Here is a 17,500-nt window from a genome sequence, read left to right as displayed (position 1 = left end):
TGAGAGAGATGAGTGAAAAGCAAAGGAGAAACAAGCGGACGGGGGGTGGAGGAGGAGAAGAGGGGAGAGGAGATAGGAATTCACAGAGGGGCCGAAAGAATGAAAACAAAAAGATGAAGGAGAACGAGAGGACAGATAGAGGAGAGGAGAGAACGTAGCGAGGGGATTCAAGGAAAGGAGAGTGAAGAAGCAAAGGACATGGAGAGGAGAGGAGACAGTGGGGTGAAAGATACACAGTAGAATCCTCAGTGTTGATTTGTAAGAGAGTGTACAAATGGAACCAAATGGAACCGTTTGGTTACATCTGTACATTCCCAGTGTTACAGTAAATGAACATAAGGATTATACAGTGTAGAAAGTAAGATGTTTTTGGCGGTGATATGGCTGAATCTTTTATTTATTAATTTTTGCTGTTCACTCAAGTCATGCGTGACGTGTCACTCGAAAACACACATTCTTCAACTGTGGCAGTTAAATTCTCCCGCCACTCCCTCCCACAGAGTTAAATTAACACTGAGCGGATTTTACTGTGGCCTCTACTTCTAATTTACTGATAAAGAGGTTAATTTAAGTTCAATTATCTGGTGTAATTCTAATATTTCATTCATTTACTGTATGTATAAAAAAAAGAACATTTCAAGCATTTTAAATAGTCAGATTGTGTTAATGTGTTCTCCACCCCCGTATTCCCCATTTGTCTCAAGAGCAGCACTATAATATAGCGCTGTAAAGTGTTTCAGAGTGCTGAAAACGTCTATACACCGTAAATACATATACTACAGTATCTACTGATAACTATTTCTTTGTGTTCCATAACCACTCAAACCCTATTAGTTAACGGGGGTCCCCCATGGCTCTATGTCTGCTACTTCTCTACAATCTCATGTTGTGGGCTTGTAGATCTGCTATTTTTGACGAACGATCACCTATTTTCGCAAAATGTCCCCCTATTATGACATGCTCTGAATATAGATAAGTAGCCTTAACCAACAGTACCCGAGCCTTGTGGCCCATAGGGCAGGAGCCTACTGTATTCCCTGTTTCTGTAGCGTGAGACGGCTTGATGTAAAAGTATATCCTCCAGCCATGCACAAGCACACCTGGACATGACGCTAGTATGTCGCAGGGATTAACCCCCCGATTCAACCCCTGCTGAGTGACAAGCAGTTGGGTTCCATTTTATAGTCTATGGTATGACCCAGCCGGGGGATTGAACCCCAACCTCCCAATCTCATTGCGGGCACTCTATCCACCTGAGCTGGTGTGTTCGGAATAGAGATGCTAGGGCTCATGCTATAGGGCATGGTTAAAGATATGAGAATCGGTAATGGCCTTGACAAATCATATCGGTGAGCCTCTGGGATGATATCTAGAGCAGTGGTTCTCAAACATTTTCATGTCAAGGACCCCCAAATTATTATGCATTTGGCTACGGACCCCCATTTAAAAAGATGAATGCCAAGGATAAGAGAACATATTAGTTGTTAGATTATAGATCTAGTAGAATTCTAGTAATTCTACTAGATCTAGTAGATCTAGTAGAATTCTACAACTGCATTTTTTGAGGGATGGGGTTAGACTATTCCAATCCTGGGTGGCAGTGCTGTAGAAGGAGAATTTGCCCATGTTTGTTTTATGGGTGGGTGGTACCAAATTGTTGTTAGCGCTCCCTCTAGTATTGTCACTGTGGGTGTCGCTAACGTTTTGGAGGTATTTACTCAGATATGCGGGAATAGGGGGCATATCGGGCAAATTTGCGTTTACAATTTTGAAGACCAGACCCATTTTAGTTGTTTAACCCTGTCTTCCACCCTGAGCCAGCCTAGGCTGGCAAAATGGGTGGGAGAAAGGTGGGTCATGGGCCCCAGTCCGAAGAGTAGCCGAATCAGTTTGTTTTGGGAGTTTTGAAGCTTAGTCTTCAGTGACACTGAGGTGTTGGAGTACCAAGAGGTGCAAGCATAGTCAAAAAGTGGCTGAATCAGGGCCCTGAGAGGGTCCTGAGGGCCTGAGGGTTGACAAAAGAGGAAACTCTGCCCATAAATTTGGTTCTCTGGTTTACTCTTTTGACCACCTTTGTCGCCATGCTTTCACCTGTCAGAGAGAGTGAAACCTATATCTGAATATGTAATCGTATACCTCTAATTGGGCAATAACTCCTGGAATAATAGTGAAAGTTAAACTCTTTCAACCTGGCGTCCCTATTCTGGGCATGCCATTATAGGCCTACGTTTTTTTTTTTTTTTTTTTTTTTAAATAGCAGACACAAAACCCATGGGATGAGAAGTCCCCTGAGGAAGGGGGGTTAAAGAACAACGACACATACAGTACATGCACACGTGCACATGTACATAAAAATTATATAGTCTTGCACAGGCATAGCACGCACGCACGCACGCACGCACGCACGCACGCACACCCACCCGCACGCACACATGCATGCAGGCTCACACACACACACACACACACACACACACACACACACACACACACACACACACACACACACACACACACACACACACACACACACACACACACACAAAACAACAAAAACAACTCTGTAACAACAGCATTGTTTTCTTGTAGACTCAGCAGACCTCTAAGAGGTACTATGCTGGTTATCACACAGCAAATGATGTTGTGCACAGTATGTTGTGTACTGTACAGTACACAAAACATCATTTGCCACAGCAAGGTTTACAGTATATCCTGTTCATCCTCCATAATTCATCTTCCATGTTAGTCAGACGTAGATACAAGCATTCTGCATAACCTCCCCCTCAGGACACACACACACACACACACACACACACACACACACACACACACACACACACACACACACACACACACACACACACACACACCATGGTCTCACACACATGTACACAGGCGCTGCATGAACATACAGGCAGTAATTCCATCATTGATGGCTGTATTGTGTGGTATTAGAAGATGAGAGACTCAGCCACGTTCAGCTGTTTGAGGCTCGATGGCTGGATTAGCCATGATCACACATAATGCTGACCGGCTTTACATGCAAAATCTGTTACAGGCAAGCAATAAACATCGCAAAACTATACGCACTGGGCATTTTATAGTCATGAATCATTTCAACTGTTTAGTTGACATCTTAACACTGATCACCAGCAGTGTGTCAATATGTTTACAAGCCTGTGAATTAAAAAACAAGGAAGAGGAACGTGAAATGGGACATAAGCTCACGTATTGCATTCGCGATGCATTGTGAGTAAAAACACAGTGTAGGGTTAGAATTTTGGGAGGGCATTCTGGCGAGTTCTTTTTAATGTGGCCATCTTGTATTGTCCTGAATGCAAATAGAGTGGATTTGCAGCTCCAATGAATGAGTGTTACAGTTTTAATGTACAGTTTATTATTTTGACAGTATATTCTCTAGACTGCTGCTAGGTTCCCGGCTTACCTGAGATCGTAGTTTACTGAGGCACTACACTGTCTCTCTGCATTTGATGTATGTGTTTATACCTTGCTTATTGTAAGTCCCTCTGGATAAGAGTGTCTGCTAAATGCCAACATTTTAAATTGATGTACTATGAGTACATATGTGTAATTGTTTATGAAAAGGTTGCTGAAAAGTTGTCATGTGGGGGTTAGATGGGATTTGCAGTCCTACAGGAAGCCTACAGGTATAGATTTATATTAGAAGGAAGACCTGTGGTGCATTTATTTATCGTAAGACAATTCAATGATGGCTGAATCCCTCCCTAAGCCCTGGGGGCTTTGCTCAAGCACGCACTCAGGCACGCACGCACACACGCACGTCGCACGTGCACGTGCACACACACACACACACACACACACACACACACACACACACACACACACACACACACACACACACACACACATACACACACACACACACACACACACACACACACACACACACACACACACACACACACACACACAATGAGCAATGTGGCAGCAGTCACATGCCCAGCCTGTGGGGGGAGCCAGTGCTGGGTTAACCTAATTACACAACTAAACTATCGGCATTGTGCCTCTGTTAGAGGCCTGGATCTGACATTCACTAAATGCCAGCCAGTCGCTGCACTATTAGCTGTGCCCTGAGTGTGTCTGTGTGTGTTTGTCTATGTGTGTGTGTGTGTGTGTGTAGGCTACAGTGAGAGAGAGTGCAGGAGTTTGTAACGGCATCAGTTACATTGGAAATGTCAGTCTGCATCTGGGCTCATTAAGTTCTGTACTTTTCGGCATGTGGGTGTGTGTTTGTGTGCGCATGCGTGTATATGTGTGCATCTCTATGCGTGTGTGTGTGTGTGTGTGTGTGTGTGTGTGTGTGTGTGTGTGTGTGTGTGTGTGTGTGTGTGTGTGTGTGTGTGTGTGTGTGTGTGTGTGTGTGTGCGCGCGCGTGTGAACCACTTTCAACTCCTGCGTGCGGAGAGATTAGATTGACTGAAAGAGACAGCACCTGAGTGTGCGTGTGTATGTGTGTGTGCATTTGTCTAAAAGTTGTTGAGTTGTCCATCCCTGGTCCACATCATCAGTGGGGCGTGCGGTATCGAACCAGCGACACTCCCCCGCCATGTCCTCTGAGTTCGGTCTCGCTTGGAAAGCGCTTGGACGGTGCGGACACTCTCGAGAACCGTGTTTCCAATCTCACTCCGTTTGATCTGTTTCTCCCGGTTCCTCACTCTCTATCACTCCCTCAATCTCTGTTCCCTTTTCTCTCAATATCACTCTTTCACTCTCTAACTCTGTATTCTCCTCTGCCCCTCCTTCAATATCACTCTCTCTCTCGCACTTCTCTCCATTTCACTCTCTGCCTTCCTCGTACCCCGCTCTCTCTCCTCCTGTCTATCTTCTTCTTGCACTATCTCTCTCTTTTAAAATCTGTCCATATTGCCCGTTCTGTCTGTCTGTCTGCCTGTCTCTCTCACTGCCACCCCCACCGCCCCCTCCCCGTCTGTCTCCCTCTCTCTTCCTGTCTGTCTGCCTCTGTGCCTCTTTTTCTCTTTCTCTTTCTCTTTCTCTTTCTCCCTCTCTCCCTCTCTCTCTCTCTCTCTCTCTCTCTCTCTCTCTCTCTCTCTCTCTCTCTTCTCTCTTTCTCTCTCTCTTTCTCTCTCTCTCTCTCTCTCCCATTTGCAGTAAACTGGATGCGTTCATCTACGATGCTGCGGTTTTGAACTACGCGGCAGGAAGAGATGAGGGCTGTAAGCTGGTGACCATTGGTAGCGGGTAAACATCGTTTTGTATTCTTTCCCTGTTGTTTTGTTCCTCAGCCTTCAAACAAGAACATTTAATGTGTGCATTGTGTTGCTTTCGGTCTTTTCAGCTCTAAACTTCTTTTCTGCAAGCCCTGCAATAAACAGTGACCTCCAGCTCAGCCCAGTAGCGTAATGCTGTCCCCATATTATCGGCTCAATATTTGGCACTGCCCAGCCTACTGCTCAACGGGAATTTCTGAATCCAATTCTTACACTTGCCATGAGGTCATTCTTAAGTTTTCCAATATCTGCTGTGTGCAACTAAAGGTTTTACCCTTTATCTTCTCTGTTTAGCCATCATGGAATCAATCTTTTTACTGCTTGTCTGCTGAGCGGATATTTGGCGATAAATAATGGGAGTCATTGGTTCCAGTACATAAACAGTTGTCATTAATGCAATTATTAACTTTGCCTCTTGCTTCTGTGTATGTGTGCTTGCGTGCACGCGCGTGTGTGAGTGCGTGCGTGCGTGTGCGTGCATGGGTGCGCGTGCGTGCGTGCGTGCGTGTGTGTGTGTATGTGTGTGTGCAGGTATATCTTTGCTACCACTGGCTATGGCATCGCACTGCAGAAGGGGTCCTACTGGAAACGACAGGTGGATCTCGCTATCTTGGCCATCATTGGAGATGGTGAGACACATGCTAAGACACACACATACACGCGCACACACACACACACACACACACACACACACACACACACACACACACACACACACACACACACACACACACACACACACACACACACACACACACACACACACACACACACAGTTGCCTCCTGCTAGGACAAAGGGAAAGCAGTGATGTATAAATAGCCCTTTGATGTTATTCTAGACACAGAAGGTTGCTCTAAACACAGGGCACAGTGTGTAAGTTATTCTAATATATTCATCTCAGCAGCAATACTGTATGTGTGTATGTGTGTGTGTGTGTGTGTGTGTGTGTGTGTGTGTGTGTGTGTGTGCGTGTGCGTGTGCACGCACACTTAAGCATTTCTGTATCTGAGTCACAACATTCCCTTATTACACTAGCCTCTGAAGTTCTTATGTACACAAACAATTTCCTGGGAGAGAGAGAGACAGAGAGAGAGAGAGAGAGAGAGAGAGAGAGAGAGAGAGAGAGAGAGAGAGAGAGAGAGAGAGAGAGAGAGAGAGAGAGAGAGAGAGAGAGAGAGAGAGAGAGAGAGAGAGAGAGAGAGCTTTTAGAGAGTCATTTCCATTTTACGTTCTAAGCATTTTGCTGACACTCTTTATCCAGAGAGGCTTCCATTAAGTGTGCTGAAGTTGAGTCAGTTAAGAGATGGTGTCACAACGGAGCTCATTGACTGAGTACTATTAATCCTTTCAACCATGCATGCAGGGCATCCTCCTCACACTGTTGACATTGCAATTATATCTCTCTATAAATACCCAGAATCTCTGCGTGCGTATCCCACCTTCACGTATCTCGAGAACCATTGGACCGATTGACTTTAAACTTGCCGTCAGTGGTGGAAGATGTACTCACATTTTGGACTTAAGACTTAAGTGAAAGTACCAATACCACAATGTAAAAATACTCTGTTACAAGCACAAGTCGGTATTCAAAATTTACTTGAGTAAAAGCACAAAAGTATTGGCATTAAAATATACTCATATACAAGCTCACAATGCGCCATGAAGCGCAGCATTGTGAGCTCTCACAATTTCAGAGCGTATCCAAGATCATCATATGGGCATACCTAACAATAGATGCCAAATCAAAAGCTTTATATCAAAAGTCCCTAAAAAGCCACTCTTAATTACTTCCTGTAAACGGAAACGTGCTGCGTGATGACATAGATCACCTTTCTTGAATATAAATGAATCTTGTGGGAATCACACGTTCACCCGTGTGATTCCCATAGCTGCACGTTCCTCAAAACACAGCTGATTTTAATTACAGAACTACTCCGTTTTTAATCTCATTCAAGATGACGTCCAGACGGTGTATTACTCATTGTAAACTTAATCAGCACACTAAAATATGTATTTGAAAACATTATAGGTTAGAAATAAGCAACTTGGTAGCAAACATTCTGCACATTGGCCGTCTCTCTTTCCCTTACAAACAATAACACTGCGCACCATGTGAGTGAGGTTCTACCGTGCCATAGCCTGAAGGGATGGAACCTTCTTTTTGGTTGCGAGGCCGTTTCAGACTGAAACTTCAAAGTAAAATAACCGAAAATGTCATTGGAACACATTCACCACCATTGATGTAGATCTACGTCAATTCAAAAAAAGAAATCCACAAGAGGGCGCTCTATCGCAACTTAGGAACGATCCCTTGACTCTGAGAGAAGGAATGGACGGATCTGACGTCATCCCAAAGAACATCACTTACGTCCACTCCTATGTTATGAGTTGTAGAGGCTCGCCAAATATATCTATACATCCACACATCCCACAAATGGAGATGCCTGATGTCATCAATGACATCATAATACTGATGTCATAGACTGGTGTCCAAGTACTATGATAATGGGTACTGCACTAAGTACTCTTACAACAGGTGTTGCAGGCATTCGTTCGGTATCGCACTAGTATCTACAAATTCCGCAAATTCTAGTCTAGATATTATTCACGAATATCATTGCTATTATTATTATTATTTATTCAAACTGTTTTATTAGCATTTTCAACGCATACATAGACAGAAGAAAACAGAAACAACTATACCACATACTATATATATATATATATATAATACATTCAAACAGAGAATAACAGATGAGAGTATAGTAGTGTCATTCTCATTTGTGTTAGAGAACAATTGGAATGAAATAAATGCTAAAAGTGGATTCAATCTGTTTACACAGTTTGGTGACAACTTGAGGAAGGGAGGGAGAGGTGTGTGTGTGTGTGGGGGGGGGGGGGGGGGTAGCAGAAGTGAGTAGCAAGAAAGTGATGAGAGACAAAGAGAGCATGCATGTGAGGTGGAGTAAAAGGGGTTGGGAAGAGAGAACAGAGACAGAAGGAGGGATGAGAGACAGACAGAAAGACAGTATAAGAGGGTGGTTGCAAGACGGGTGAGAAAGGGGAAGAGGGGTGAGAAAGGGAGAAAATGAACAGGGGTGGGGGGTGAGGTGGGGGGCGAGGTGGGGGGGCGAGCGTGTTTGTGTGTCAGGGAGAGAGAGAGAGAGAGAGAGAGAGAAAGAGCGAGCAGTCATTGATAGATGACAGTGTCTCTGTGTCCTGGCAGATGCTTCTTGTTCAGACAGACTCTATGTGGGTGGGGAGCATATGGCTTTTCACACACAGATACAAGGAAGACCGAGGACAGGAGCATGGACCAGAGAGAGAAGCACAATAGCAGACAGATAGAGAGCGTGACAGAACACACTGAGAGAGATGGGCTGGAGGCATACTGTATGCCCACCATATAGTATATACAGTATTATATACTATATCGTCGCTGTCGGGCCGAATCCTCATTATGTCCAACACCGTTCTTTTTTTTATTACTATTTTAAAAATAACAGAAAATAGTGAAAATAGCTGATTTACACGCTCACAACGCGTCGCGTTGCGACGCGTTGTGAGCTTGTAGATTGGCTAATTTCACTACTTTTGTGCGACCCTCTTGTATGAAGAAGTATAGGGCATTAATTTAGGAAAAAACATAATACGTTGAAATATGGAGATACAGTACAAGGTTTTTGCCCGACAGTAACAATAATACAAATTTGAGTCCACCTTCTACAGTGATACTTGCATGGCACACCCAGATGGGCAGAGGGTTAAGTGTGTGATTTCTGTTCACATTAATTTTCCATCATTCAAAGTCTCCGGCGGAAACTTAAGAATTCCTCAAACCACAGCTTGCCGTCATAAATTATAGACTGTAAACAATAACACAGCTCCCCCCCGAACATTCACGGCCTCGTAACCACTATACAGAAACAGCTGTTGGTTGGTTCAGTAAGGAGAGATCAAGTTAAAAAGGAATAACAGAATTTATTGAGATACAAGCGTTATGGGGTTTTGTCGGTTAGACTCCATTAAAGCATTTCATAGGATGATTAGTCTCGCGTATAGCCAGGCGACGAGAGATCTCCGCCGACTGATACGTATGGGGAAATCGACCGCGGAAAATACGATGTGTGGGCTATAGAACAGTAGTTCTCAACCTGTTGGTCGGGACCAACAGATGACGCGATAGCGATAGCGCGAGGCGTTGTGAGCTTGTAGATCTGCTATTTTCACAATATTTATCTGTGGGAACTGAGTCAAACAAAATGTAATGCCTCAACTCCTACAATTACCAAGTGCTTGTCAGGGTGGGGGGGTCCCCCAATAATAATAATAAAACATCTTATTTGTAACGCACTTCATATTTGAACCAAATCTCAAAGTGCTACATTTAAAAACAAATAATAATAATAATAAAAAATAAAAAAGTTTAAAAAAGTCTAGGCAAATGCCAAAAAGAAAGCTTTTAGTCCCCTTTTAAAAGTGTCAATGGACCACTGGGGTGGGGGGTCCCCAGTTCAAATATGATTATTTTGGGGGGGTCCCCAGTTCAAATATGATTATCTTGGGGGGTCGCGGCCTGAAAAGGTTGAGAACCACTGGGCTAGAACAGAGGAGAAAACTAGCACTAATACATCTACCCCTCGTGCTTTGGACACCAATCCCAATAACGTCCCAATATGATGGACCGCCCCAAAGTCTTTGCATTGGTTTTGTGATACTGTTATTTATTTATTTTTTATTTCCAAATTGTATACACTCAGTTTTAGCTCATTTAATGAATGTAGATGTCACCAGACATCAGTTGGCAGAGATCGCTTATCATCTGGCTACGCAAGACTACAGTATAGGGTGTTTGAACCTATGATGATGGAGGAGGGGAGAGATGCACTACTATCTTTGAACTCTGGATCTCCTCCTGATCTGATTTGAGGCTGAAGTGACGCAGCATGACTACTGGTGACAACTGGTGCACCATCGCAGAGACAAGTCGATTTAGGTAAAAGAATGAATGCAGATTTCGAATCTTCAAATGCTTATCTATTATTCCCCTAAAGGTCAGAACTGAAATGGGCATGTAATGAAAATAATGCATAAATATCAAGTCCCTTCTGTCCTCTATTATTTCAGGCAATACTCACCACCATCAAATCGTGTAAAGTCAGTTTTTCATCATGCAGTACACTTACAATATCAATGCCGCACTTCTTCTGTCATCCAAAAAAAAAAAGATTTAACAAAAAAATCATAACATGATTCTAGACTTAAAATGAAATCACTTCTTGGGGTCTGTGAAAAAAAAAACATAACAATGGAGATGCCACCCAATAATTTATCACATACACATTATTTATTCACACAGACAATGGGAAAAGATAATTTGATCATCACATTACCTTAAGAAGTCGATTAACATTTCTGTCAACATGTATTTGGCAAACGCAATTGTTGTCCCACTTGGATTTCCCAACAGTGTGGGGAGGCTGAAAATACAGCCAGCCTTGCCCTTATGCAACCATCCTGTGAACCGTGGAAGATCTCTGTTTCCCTCTGTGTTTTGATTCCTTTGCACCTGGTGTCCAGTGTCTACTCAGCCATGAATTTTGACCACTTAACCCCTTAAGACCTGAGGACTTTAAATACATTTTGATGCCAATACTTTTGTACTTTTACTCAAGTAAATTTTGAATTCTGGACTTTAACTTGTAACAGAGTATTTCTATATTGCAGTATTGGTACTAAGAATTTGAGTAGGTAGACCAACCTCAACAACCATTGCAGATGTGTTACAGTATATAGTATTAAAATACTCTACCATACAGATTCAGGGTGACGTGATAGAGAGGTTACTGTCAGGGAAAAGATGTCTTAACAGTTAAACACCCACACGACAACCCTCTTCCACTGCTTTCCAAACCATTTCCGTGGTAAAGAATAAAACAAACTCAAAAACTCAAAACTCTTCTACAACCTCTGGAATTGTGGGAGACGGGTGTTAGAAACTTGTGTATTCCAAACCACTGGCCGCACCGGAACTTCTCCTGAAGCTGTGTGACTGTTGAAGAGAACAAAATTTGAATTTCACAACGGCTTCCGCGTGGTGGACGTGTGGGCAGATCGAGCAAGCGGAGCAGCGTCAGTGGCAGATCTCTGCAGGTTTTTTTTTTTACCTCAGATGCACTGCGGTTTCCACAGCCACCACCGTGAAAGACAAATTTCAGCAGCTTCCATTCCACTTTGATTGCATTTTCTAAAGCAGCTCTGGGGCGGCACTGCACCGGTATGTGGCGTGCATGCGTGATGAAAAGTGTACAGTGATGCTATACACGGGCTTCATCTGTATAGGTCTACTGTACGTCCACGCTATGTGAATCAGTGGGGCAGTTAACCACTTAACCCATTAAGACCGGGAACGCATCTGTGTGTAATTTTTTGATTTCTTTGGCTATTCAAACATAGCAGATCTACAAGCTTGTAGATCTGCTATTTTAGAAAAATCGAGGTAAATGTCCGCTTAAAAAAAAAAAAAGTCAAATATTTGAAAAAGTTTTAATGATTTTTCAAAAATAGCAGATCTACAAGCTCATAGCGCGGCACTCGGTTCAAATATTAGATTTTTTTTTTTTAAGCGGACATTTGTAACTTTTTTTAGTTGATTTACCTCGATTTTTCTAAAATAGCAGATCCACAAGCTTGTAGATCTGCTATGTTTGAATAGCCAAAGTCCCCCAGGGATCTGTACCAGGCCCCGCCTCCTTTTTTTTCTCGCTCTACAGTAAATATCTTCGCCGAAAATAGCAGCATACAATAGCGTGCAAGCTCGCACGTTGTGAGCTTGTAGATCTGCTACTTTCGGCCGAATATTCGCTCCAGAATAGGGGCGCGAGGGTTCATGTGGTTTAATGCCCCTCGTTCATCCTGAAGTGATACTGATGCCTCAGTGTGTCTGTGTCCCCAAGACACGGGGAGAGACACAACGTATCTGTCTCTCCCCGCCAGCGCTTTAATTTATCCAGCCTAGAATGACACAAATTAGATTAACCACACGCCAAATGTCACAGAGGAAGACTCCAGCACAGAGGGGAGGGAGAGGAAGGATGACAAGAAAACGGGGTTCTTTCTCTCTTTCTTTCTTTCCTTCTTTCTTACTTTCTGTCTGTCTGTCTGTCTGTCTGTCTGTCTGTCTGTCTGTCTGTCTGTCTGTCTTTCCTTCTTGCTAGTCATTGAAGGGATACTATCATGGTTTTAACCACTTTACCCCTATTTTTCACCTATCATGACATGCCCAGAATAGGGATGCGGTTCATGTGGTTACAATGTGTCCCTGTTGGTAGCCTATGGTACCTAGTCTCGCATAGCAGGCTGTACGGACGGACAGACAGACAGACAGACAGACAGACAGACAGACAGACAGACAGACAGACAGACAGACAGACAGACAGACAGACAGACAGACAGACACATGGCATTGTAGAGTGTAGCACTGAGTATACATTCAAACATGCACTTTGTAGACTATATACCCTAGACTCATCTCTCGTGTCTCAGGTGAAATGGAGGAACTGGAAGCGCAGTGGCTGACGGGAATCTGCCACAACGAGAAGAACGAGGTGATGTCCAGCCAGCTGGACGTGGACAACATGGCGGGGGTCTTCTACATGCTGGCCACAGCCATGGGACTCTCCCTCATCACCTTCGTCTCCGAGCATCTCTTCTACTGGAGGCTCAGATACTGTTTCACCGGGGTCTGCACCGGAACGCCCGGCCTCCTCTTCTCCATCAGCAGGGTAAGGAGGGATGTGTGTGTGTGTGTGTGTCTGTATATAACATTTTAATTTCAAGGACCCCCAGTTTAGTATGCATTAGGCCACGGACCCCCATAACTCTGAGATGGAGCTAACGCACAGTGAGATATAGGCTACAGGATGTAAGGAGAGAGTTTTCTGTTTTGTTAAGTAAAAGATGAAGCACTTTAGACCACTGGGGTCACAGCGTGGGAGAATGCACATAACGTGTAATAATACACGCGTGCATGCTGTATTCCTGGTCCTGGTCCGGCTAGCAGTGGTCATGTTGAAGGATATAGACTGCCTGACACTATTGGAGCTATATTGGAGGCTAATGCCTGCTGCATTATTGGGGTCAAGCAAACCTAGCTTGGTGCTATTTTCTATCAGCGGGGTAAGAGGACAGTATATTGCAGGCTTACACGCACACGCATGCACGCGCACACACTCACACACACACACACACACACGCAGAGAGCGAGGCCATTGCTAAACAACGAGTCTAGGGCTGGACAGATTTAGGTTGTTACTGTAGGAGGAGAAAGGAACAGAATGGGAAGAAATGGAGGGAGGGAGGGCTGCAGAGAGTAGGATGAGAGCAAGGAGAGTTGCAGAGCGAGAAGGAGGAAGGGAGGGGAGGGCTGAGATGCAGTCACGAGGCAGCCTAAATATCAACTAAAATAGATCTTTAATTTTCAGCGGTATTTTTGGGGTGAAATCACTGTAACCTTCTAGCAATCAATCCATCCTCGCCTCTCCCATTCTGTTAAAAGGTCAGCATTGTGCCTTGACGTGTGGGAGAGGTGCAGACATACACAATGCATCCCTAAAAGCACTGCAGTACTGCAGCGCTCTTGTCTAAGGCAGCGTGTGATTCACTTTGCAAAGTTAACAAACACACAGGCAGCGCAGCAAGGGTGGGGGGTGGTAGAGAATAGATAGCAAACTCCTTAAAATGGATGGCGCTTTTTCCCCAGACAATTCCTGTGATTGGTTTCAGACACAAAATGTCTTTAGCAGCACACGTCGTGATGATCTGATTTTAACACTGAGAGTGTGCAAATGTAACCATTTGGACCGTTATAATTGGGTCTGTTTGGTTACACCCTCAGCGTTACAACGGATACATTAACACTGAAGATGTGTTACTGTGTATTACTCATCAACTGATCAGAATGTAGGCGGTTCCTATTATTAAACAGACTATGTCATTAAAGCCTAATATAGCCTGGAGGGTGGCAGCCACTAAACAAGCAACACATTTTGTTTGTTTTTTATTTATGGTGTTCAACGGTGAATTATGACTTGCCTGCCTACGTAACTCCAACTGAATTATTAAAATCTGGTCACAAAAAAGAGAGAGAAAAAATAAATATATTTCTCGCCTAATGTGGGAACATTGCACTTAATATTATGTTAGTTTGACACTTTGGTTTCACACATTGAATCACTGAGAATGGTTTTGAAATGTTTCGGTTGAGATATCTTTTAACCGCTTGAAACCTAACCTAAAAATACCTATTCTCTGCCAAACATTCTGCGAAAATAGCCGATCTGCAAGCTCAACTGTGAGCTTGTGGTCGGGCAAGATATTTAGTGTAGTAGAGCGCAAAGAGAGACATCCTTGCTAGGGTTTTAAAAAAGACCCAATTGTATCATACTCCCACTACCTGAAGGGGCGTGTGTCACTTACAAATCCCCGTTGGTTCTGCTTTAGGTGACTTACGATATTAGGTTACTCTGGATTTTTGGTTGATTGTGAGGAATGGTTTGTGGTTGAATATTGAGATTAAGGTACTGGGATTTACTGTGATGGTGAAACTGGTTGGAATTGAACTTCTATGAAGTCTAGTTTTCTATCACTTCTGTCTCCTTGGTGTTTTAGTTTAACTTTGAAATATGTATATGTTTATGTTCGGTAATTGGCATTGTGGTAATCTAACCTATTCTAAAATAAATTAACCACTATCCCCTATATGGAGCCTATAGCGTATGATTGGTATTGCTCCAAAACTATACCTATCCTATAAGTGCTGAAAATGTGGTGCTTGCAGTAATATCAGGGAGAGGTATAGTTGCAAGTATTTGTTTGCAAATAATGAACTGAAAAACATCTTTCTTTCTGAAAATGTACCCTCTACTGGGAATAAAGCTTAATTTACTATTGACGTAATTGTGTGTTTTTACTCTAATGGATTAAGCTGGTGATAAAAGATTCAGTAAGGTTCCATTTACTCTGATTTGCTGAGTCACTAGTTATTCAATACATTTCAATGGAACTTTATTGGAATAAAGTACGGAGCACAGTTCTCCTTTGCCAGAGCAGAGTTTGAGATAAGCATTCATTATTCTCTTTGTCTCTCCTTATTTCCCTGCCCATTCTTCTTTATACCAATTTCCGCTTTCATTTCATTCTCTCTCTCTCTCTCTCTCTCTCTCTCTCTCTCTCTCTCTCTTTCATCCACCCCATCACTCGTCATTCAACTCCCATCATCTATCTGTCTATGTGCAGGGAATCTGGAGTTGCATCCATGGCGTCCACATTGACATGAAGAAAAAGACAGACCTGGACTTCAGCCCGCAGGCCAACATGTTGAAGCTGATCAAGTCAGCCAAGCAGATGTCCAACATGTCCAACATGGGCGGCTCCCGCATCAACTCGCCCAAACGGGAGTTCATGCACTCGGCCGGCCCTATGATCATGGACATGATGGCAGAGAAAGGGAACTTCATTTACGCCGACAACCGGAGCTACGCGCCCAAAGACATGATCTACGGCGACACCGGAGATCTGCAGTCGTATTTGGCCAACCGCCACAAGGACCACCTCAACAACTATATCTTCCAGGGCGGCCAGCACCCTCTGACCCTTAATGATGCCAATCCCAACAGCGTGGAGGTGGCGGTAAGCGCCGACGCCAACGCCAACGCTAAGCCCCGAACCCTGTGGAAGAAGTCGGTGGACACGCTTCGTTCGGGGCCCCCGGGGGTCTCTCAGATGCCCGACATGCTGATGCCCGACCCGCGGATGTCAATGAAGACGCAGCGCTACCTCCCTGAGGACGCGGCCCACTCCGATATCTCTGACTGCTCCAGCCGTGCGGCTTCCTACAAGGACCCAGATAACAACAAGCACCTGAAGTCCAAGGACAACTTAAAAAAAAGATCGGTGACGTCGAAATACCCAAGGGATTGCAGCGAGGTGGAGCTGTCCTACTTAAAGACTAAGCAGGTCAGTGGCGGAGCCAACCAAACCGGGAGAGGAGTAGGAGGAGGGGAGAAAATCTACACCATTGACTCAGAGCGTGAGATGAGTCTACACTCTGACCCCGTTCTCTACCGTGAGAGCCGCGGCCTGGCCGCAGACGATTTGGACTACCCCGAGATCTATTCTGACCACAACGACAATTATAGGAAGTGCGATCAGCCAATCATACACCTGAATTCCTCCCCACTGCACCACACAGATTCCGACCTCCTTCCAGACACGTCCTACTCCAAACACTATAACCTAAAAGAGAAAAACCTTGCCACTTCTGATTCCAATGACCGCTACAAACAGACGCATTGCCGTTCCTGCCTGTCCAAGGTGATGCCTACGTACCCGGCAGGAGCCCCCTACACCCAAACCCCTGCTGCTTCAGCTAATGCCACCCGCTCCCCGTACAACCGCTGTGAAGCATGCCTCCACACGGCCAACCTCTATGACATCAGTGAGGACCAGCTCCTCGCCGACGCCTTGGCCAATCCGAGCATGCTTCACCTGCAACAGCAGCAGCAACAACAGCAGCAGCAGCAACAGCAACAGCAGCAGCAACAGCAGCAGCAGCAGCATGAGCAGCAACAGCAGGAAACGGACGAGATGTTCGGGCTCTACTGGCCGCAGACTGATGGGCCTCACGTGCAGAAGAGGAACCGTCTGAGACTGAGCCGTCAGCACTCCTTCGACAACATCATGCTGGAGAAGCCCAAGGTGGACGCGGACCTGGGCCGACCAGCACGCAGTGTCAGCCTCAAGGAGAAGGACCGCTTGATGGACTCTGCATCTGACTCGCCCTACGCCAACCTGTTCGGCATGCGCCCTTACTCCGGCAGACTGTTTGGCACTGGGTCCAAATCGATGCTTTTCAACCACAACCTTGAGGAGAGCAAGAGGAGCAGGTCACTATACCCAGACCACAGCTCGGATAACCCCTTCCTCAGCCACTCGCTGAGGGATGACTCCAGCAGCAGACTGGTCCATGGGCGCAGCTCCTCAGATTTATACAAACAGCTGGCGGTGGCCTCGTCTGCGGCAGCCCTAGGAGCGACCCCCATCAATACGCGTAACGATGCGAACAATCTGCGCTCCTCCGTCAAGTCCACCACTTCATACTGCTCACGGGATGGGCGGATAGCCAATGACATGTACAATACTGAGCATGTGATGCCTTACTCAGCCACTAAGA

At 44.8% G+C, this 17,500-nt stretch overlaps 1 protein-coding gene across 1 annotated transcript in view; it reads left to right on the top strand.

The window, feature by feature from the left end:
• grin2aa (glutamate receptor, ionotropic, N-methyl D-aspartate 2A, a) overlaps positions 1 to 17,500 on the top strand; it is a gene marked incomplete at both ends in the record, with an annotated part of 234,844 nt that overhangs the window by 217,246 nt on the left and 98 nt on the right. The window contains 4 exons of the mRNA XM_084071329.1: positions 5,149 to 5,238; positions 5,799 to 5,896; positions 12,814 to 13,052; positions 15,565 to 17,500. The exon at positions 15,565 to 17,500 is cut by the window's right edge and continues 98 nt beyond it. Of these exons, the coding sequence (XP_083927455.1) occupies positions 5,149 to 5,238; positions 5,799 to 5,896; positions 12,814 to 13,052; positions 15,565 to 17,500 (2,363 nt within the window). The remainder of the gene's footprint in view (positions 1 to 5,148; positions 5,239 to 5,798; positions 5,897 to 12,813; positions 13,053 to 15,564) is intronic.

The sequence above is a fragment of the Gymnoscopelus microlampas genome, assembly GCF_963454915.1.
Source record: "Gymnoscopelus microlampas genome assembly, chromosome: 11".
NCBI classification, from domain to species: domain Eukaryota; kingdom Metazoa; phylum Chordata; class Actinopteri; order Myctophiformes; family Myctophidae; genus Gymnoscopelus; species Gymnoscopelus microlampas.
Note: the sequence above shows the minus strand (reverse complement) of the source record. Positions and strands in the feature narration are given on the sequence as shown.